General features: G+C 34.6%; 1 protein-coding gene across 1 annotated transcript; it reads right to left on the reverse strand.

The window, feature by feature from the left end:
- Positions 1–3,119: 3,119 nt before the first annotated feature.
- On the reverse strand, positions 3,120–5,719 carry LOC115885988 (cuticle protein 16.5-like). Its single transcript, XM_030905022.1, has 2 exons — positions 5,644–5,719; positions 3,120–3,720 (listed from the first exon to the last, which is right to left on the reverse strand). The coding sequence occupies exons 1-2, from the start codon at positions 5,659–5,661 to the stop codon at positions 3,265–3,267; spliced, it is 474 nt and encodes a 157-aa protein (XP_030760882.1). The 5' UTR covers positions 5,662–5,719; the 3' UTR covers positions 3,120–3,264.
- Between the last annotated feature and the right edge of the window lie 1,517 nt (positions 5,720–7,236).

Genomic DNA, 7,236 nt, shown 5'->3' on the forward strand with positions numbered 1-7,236 from the left:
GCACTTGTCATAACGTGGCACCAGTTTTTCAATACCCTCCTCATAAAATTCTGCCGCCTGACTGCTTAACCACTGTATCACAACTGTTTTGACTTCGTTATCGTCTTGAAGACGCTGACCGCCCAGGTGTTTCTTCAAGTGCAGGAATAAATGGTAGTCACTGGGCGCCAGATCAGGGCTGTATGGAGAATGATCTAGAGTTTCCCATTTAAAAGATTTGAAGAGATCTTTGGTCCGATTAGCCACATGTGGACGGGCATTGTCATGAAGCAAAACAATACCCTTACTCAACTTGCCACGTCTTTTGTTTTGGATTGCATGGCGCAGATTGTTCAATGTCACACAATAAGATGCTGCATTGATTGTCTCATTACGAGGCAGAAACTCCACTAGCAATACTCCTTTTCTGTCCCAAAAAACTGTGCACATGATTTTCCGGGCAGAAATTGTTTGCTTAAACTTCACTGTTTTGGGTGATGATGAATGTCGCCATTCCATGGACTGTTGTTTCGATTCTGGTGTGACGTAGGCCACCCATGTTTCGTCACCAGTAACAATTTTGTCTAAAAAATCTTCACCTTCATTGTGGTACTGTTCAAGAAAAGTCAATGCACTGCCTAAACGTTGGGTTTTGTGCAAATCCGTCAACATTTTCGGAACCCAACGTGAACACAATTTCCGCTAATTCAAGTTCTCGGTCACAATGCGATACAAAACACTACGAGAACATTGAGGAAAGTAGTCGCACAATGATGAAATTGTAAAGCGTCTGCTTTCTTTCAGCTTTTCGTCCACTTTCTGCACCAAATCTTCATTAACGACCGAAGGACGCCCACTCCGTTCTTCATCATGCACATTTGTGCGGCCATCTTTAAATGCTCTCACCCATTTCCTTACCATTCCATCACTCATAATATTTTGTCCGTAAACTTCACAGATCTCACGATGAATATCGATCGGTTTTACGCCTTTAGCTCTAAGAAATCGTATGACAGCCCGTACTTCACAATCGGCGGGGCTCACGATTGTCGGAGGCATCTTAAACACTCAATAAACAACGTATACAATGAAGAATCAGACTGTACTGGCGTCTGTGCATAGACAAGAGATGTAGGTAACCAGCGCGCATGCGCGGAACGCCGACCGTAGCGCTGCGGCGGCGGAATCGCAAAACGGTACTTACTTCAAAAACATGCCTCGTATTTTCTTAAAGTTTATATTAATTGAACCAATTTTTGTCTATATTAGTTCAATAATACATGATATAATATATAATGAAATAAAAATGTGTTATTTTTAATTTTTTGTGTGTTTTTTAAACTTTTTAGAAGGCGTACTCATGATACATATCTATTACAGGACCAGTTAAGGATTAATAGCCTGCAATACCTGTTGGTATGGTCGGCTAAATATGTATTTATATTTTAAGTCATTCTGTGATACATGGCCGTGGTCTGTGGTAGATTCTAAGATAGGATATTACGAAATGCCGAAATATTATATTGAAGAAATAAGAAGATGCGCAACTTATGGGCGATTTGGTGGCACAAAATATGTCCGAGATGAAGCTGGCTTTACCATCAGGGCAGAATGAGTTGGAAGAAGCAGCTCACAATAGAACTTAACGGAGAAGAATTGTAAACTCAGTTAACAGCGACAACCAAAAAGTTAAGAAGCAACAAAGCAATGAGATTTTCGAATGTCCGGAGTGCGTAGACAGATAACATCACGTATCGGGCTTTTCAGTCACAGAAGAGCTTACGAAAGAAAACGCCTTGCGTGACCATCTTCTGATGCGTGTCAAATACTCGTCAGCGAGTAATGGCAGTATGTATGTTACCGTCAGCCCGAAATTTAATTGAACTCTGCGCCGTTGCGCGCTGATAATCGTTTACAGTTTTCTGTTTTCAGTCGACATACTGGGTGGTTACTGGATACAGTGTTGCCAGAACTACGGATTAATCCGTAGCTTTAAGAATTTTCGGTATAGTACGTTAATAATACGGATTTTCTATCATTACTAACAATTTAATATAATATTATATGATTAAACAAAGAACGGCGTCAGAGTTGGCATGGCAGCGAAATAAGACGGAAAGGAGAATATCTAACTTATCAAAAACGAATGGACAGAGTTGTGAACATAACATGTATCTTAGATAGAGTAGCAAGTCTAACACTGTCAGAAAAATATTGCTTAATTAGTCACTCGGACGAGGAAGTAGAAGAATTCTACAATGAAATCAACCAAGCCTTGGACAAGAACAATAGTAATTTCAAATATATAATAGGGAACTTCAATGCAAAGGTGAGAAAACGAAAAGAATAAGAACAACAAATGGAAAACTTTAAAATTGGGGAACGAAATGAGAAAGGAGAGAGACTTGTACCATACGCATATCATGAGAATCTTTTCATAGCCAATACATACTTTAAGAACAAAGAAATACACAATAGAAATACACAAATAGAAAATTGACTCTAAAGCTAAAAAGCTCCTAATGGAAATACTAGGAATGATCCTCAGTTGGCAATCCTCAACTAGGAATGATCCTCAGGTGGCAATGGGCAGGACCCTTAGCAAGAAGGACGGACAACAGATGGACCACAAAAATTACAGCGTGGTACCCACGAGGAATTAAGAGACCTAGAAAAAGTTTAAACTTGAGATGGGACTATGATATTAGGAAATTATCAGGGATAACTTGGGCCCGCATAGCCAACAATAGACCAAACCAAACCAAAACAATATAGGCCCAATTACAAAGAGGGTGCACCATATTTGGAAATGGTTGAATAAGCTGAAAATGATGATGATGATGATGAATATTGAATAATCTATTATTATAATAATTATTACTTTAACATGAATGGTTTTATAATAATTGTTTCACATCAGATGCTTATGAAAATGTCAAAAAATAATCACATAATGTTAATATAAATTTTGTAACTTTAAATTAGAATAAATTGCTTCACATGTGCTTCCTTTCTAGGTATTGCTCGGTACTAAAACTAGTACAAAATAGTAGTGTTGAAAAACTATAATTAATAAGTTTGCACACAGATAAGGCAATATACTATGGAACCAACCATTCAGCATACAATTAAATACAAAATATATTAGAACAAACTTTATTTACATCAAACCTATATACATGGCTTCAAACAATGCCCTTCCTCGCGTCTAGCACGACATATAATAGAAAAAATTTAACAAACTATTTACATTAGACAGAGATAAGCTACAAGATCACAAAATACTTATTTGGCAGCAATAAAAGGAGCAGCAGCGGCTACGGGTGCTGCAACGTAGGGTGAGGCAGCCGCCACGTAAGGCGCAGCGGCGTAAGGAGCTGCTACGTAGGGAGCGGCAGCGTATGGCGCGGCGTAAGCTGCAGCGTAGGGAGAAGCATAGGGAGAAGCGTAGGGAGAAGCGTAGGGAGAAGCGTAGGGAGAAGCGTAGGCGGCAGCGTAAGGTGCGGGAGCGGCAACTAAGGGTGCGGCTTTAGCGATCAGAGGAGCTGCAACTGGGGCGGCCAATGGTGTGGCTAATCTTGCAGGGGCTGCTACGGCAACCGGGGCTGCTACGGCGTGGTTGACTACGCTGGCGCTGTAGGATGAGGCGTAGGGAACGGAGTAGGCGGCGGGAATGGCTGCTGGGACTGCGACGCCTCCCAAGCAGCAGGAAACGGCTACTGAAGCGAAGAAAGCAACGAACTAAAAATAAAAAAATAAATAAATTAAATTTATTTATCTGTAATTTTGAATAATATACGTCATATACCTTAATTGGTCAGATGAGTACATATATGATATACCTAACCCAGAAATTTATGTTTGTACAGTACGTGAAAATTAGTGGAGACAAAGTAAATTTAAAACGAGCGTCATATTTTATTGTTAAATATCCAAAATATAATAAGATTTAACAAGTTGCCTCGAGTTGTGTTTACTGAAACATCAACTAAAACTCTAAAGTCACTAGAAAACTTGTGTTTAGTTACAAAATGCTCTATTTTTTCTATTAGTAGAAAGAAGATATGTCAAAAAGAGGAAGCAAAATGTCTAATTCATGTTCGCTATTTACGATGATCTTCAAAAAACGAAGATCATACGAGTTTGAATAGTTTTATGTTAGTTTAGTGAGTACAAAGTTAAAATATTAAAAAAAAAAATTTACAATATAAAAACTAAATAGCTTCAATATTTATACTAAAACTAGGACGTAGATTGTATCTATAGACCTGAAACATCATTGCTTCAGATAAAGTTATATTTAAGATAAAACGTATTACCTCATTTAGTAACTATAGCATATTTATAAAGCTTTATTTGTAAAAGTTCACGTTTACATATTTTGAATAGTAATTTTGTCGATCTTATTCTTTCCCAAACTTCCACACTCCTGCAGACAAAATACTAGACACGAAATATGGAAAAAATTGCTTATTATGTTTTTTTTTTCTGTAAAAACTTCTAAAAATAGAGATTCTAGAAAAGAGTTCATATTCTGATTTACTCTATAAAGGCATCAAATAAAATGCTTCATTTGTTATATTTTTGGTTTAGTGGTAATGTTCCAAGAAAAGTGAAGATTGTTTTTATAGCAGCGACAGGTTACATAGAGAGATACATGATTCTCTTAATATTTATACAGGGTGAGTCTTAAATAAGTGCAAATATTTTTAGGGGTAGTATATCTTGACCCCAGAAAACACGTCTATAACGTTTTTTTGGCAAGAAAATTGAAAATTTAGAATTTCTTGAAAAAAAATTAGAAAATATTTTTAATTTTTAATTAAAAAACATAATATCTTTATAATATGGCAACATAGTAGTAGGTTAAATTTACAAGCAACAAAACCCAGAAAAATATAGTGGTATTCAAAATTTAAGCGAAAAATCAATCAATTTTGAAATTTTCAAAGTAAAATATTGTTGAAAAACGGCAAAGAGAAAATATGTTTCTTTTATTGAGATGCCCTGAAAATATTTGCACTTATTTAAGACTCACCCTGTATACCTTTATATCATTTTTTTTCTCATATTATTGCCGTCTGCAGTCTATTAATTTTATGTGATTTTTTTTCATCAATTTTTCAAGATTCCTGATGAGGTAAAATTATAAAAAACTAACAAATGCAATACCTACACTAATATAAATATGAGTTTAAATGTTACATTTTTGAATTATGCTATCTAAACGTTGTATTAATTATAATAACTCTATTTGAAATATTTTTGGTATTGGAGTAGTACTTATTCTAGATAGTTTTATGTTCACTCTTGAGAGACATCAAATATTGATAATAAAATTTTCAATTGAGATTAAAAAAAATTGTGATTAATTTAATTAAATAATACTTGAAAATACTCGATAGGGTGAGTCTTAAATAAGTGCAAATATTTTTAAGGGTTGTATATTTTGACCCCAGAAACACTTCAATGAGGTTTTATTTTCGCGAAGAAAAATGTCAAGAAAGAAAACCCAGAAAAAAATCCAGTAGTTCTCTAAATTTAAGCCAAAAAATATATTTTTTAAAAATTTTCAAAATAAAATAAGTTTTTAAGGAATTATTTTGAAAATACCACATACGAACACATGCTCCAGATACATAAATAATATAACAAGAGACTTACCAAAGTTTGAGAAACCATTTTGCTTAAGGTTGGCTTTGGCTGACTGCTAAACGAAGTCTGATACCTACCCACCAACAACCCGAATTATTTATACCCCAAAATTTAAATTGGGAAGGGGACCACCTCATCGAATTATAAAATAAAATAAGTACCAACATCTCTAATTAACATAGTGTAATCGGGTCGGACTGTACGAAATTTGATTGCAACTAGATTTTGTTCCTTGCCGTCGGAATAATAATTAGACTATTGGTATTCAGTCTAGTGTCCGGTTGTAAGGATTACCGAAGAAAGTATTTTTTTTTAAATTGTTTCGGGCTGGGTCATATACATGTACGGACGTTTTTATTTTGAAATTTGTTTCGAAGAAGTATCGCAACCGATTTGGATTATCTTGTGAAGGTCGCGTAAATGTAATAGTGAAGCTTTCTTTGGTTAACTGTAAATACTTAACAGATATCGCGTAGACAGAGTGTTTTTTTAAGAATTTAATAAAAACTCTACTCCTCAAAATAAAACACTAATTTAGCACAATACACAACCATGTTAGCATCATCAGCAGATGATTAAAACTTTGGATATCGATTTAATAAAACTAGGTTTAACTGAATTGGCTTTCCGTGATTTAAGAAACCAAAAATCTGCTCCTAATGACCTAATACTATTACTATATGTATAATAACTAACTATAAATATTCAGTTCCGAAGACCGTGAAGCCATCGAAGATTACTGTTGGGGTTGGAAACTTTGGTGTTACAATTAATTATTAATTTACAAGTTTAAAAGTTACAAGTTTTTATCACCCCTAAAGTTCACACCCAATTTTTCTGCTGATGATGCTAACATGGTTAGCGAAACGCGCGTTCAGTGTAAAAGTAAAGTGTTTTTGGTGTATTGTGCTGAATTAGTGTTTTATAGTAGGCTGTTGTAACACCGAAGGTTCCATCCCCCAACTTTAACTCACCCCTATAACTTTTTTATTTTTCAGATAAATAAACGAGATTTGGTACGTTAATATATGACATAAATTAGGACTGATTAACGTATTCAATTGTTTTCGGTCATTTCCTGTTTTATCGGAAATGACCACAACTTTCGATTTTTAAATGGTACCCTCGGTATTTTTTTTACTTTACCGATAGAATATAACACTCTAAATAGAATGACATATCATATGTCAACTTTTGACATGTTCGCTTTAAAAAAATCGTATTTTAAATTTCAATCTAGAGTGTCATGGGTATGTTAAAAACACTAATTTTTAATCAAGGAGCCTTAGAAAAATAGATTTGATCGTCTAATGTTTTTCGTGTCTTGTGCTGGCCGGTTAAAAGATGCCCATATCGTATTTTTAATCATATTTCAATTCAATATTAGATAAACAAACTTCAACATGTAATTCCTTAACTAGATTTTATTCATTATTTTTATTTGAAAATATCACAGAACTTAGTGCTTACCGCTTGTGCTTATTGAATTGCTTATTGAAAGGGCATTGAAAAATAAAAATATTCATTGTCTCTTCCTGTAAAGTTTCATTTTCTATAAACTGATTAAATACCTATTTTCAATGTGGAAATTGTCTCTAGTAA

The sequence above is a fragment of the Sitophilus oryzae genome, unplaced genomic scaffold (assembly GCF_002938485.1).
Source record: "Sitophilus oryzae breed Bouriz unplaced genomic scaffold, Soryzae_2.0 scaffold_465_pilon_pilon, whole genome shotgun sequence".
Classification (NCBI taxonomy): domain Eukaryota; kingdom Metazoa; phylum Arthropoda; class Insecta; order Coleoptera; family Curculionidae; genus Sitophilus; species Sitophilus oryzae.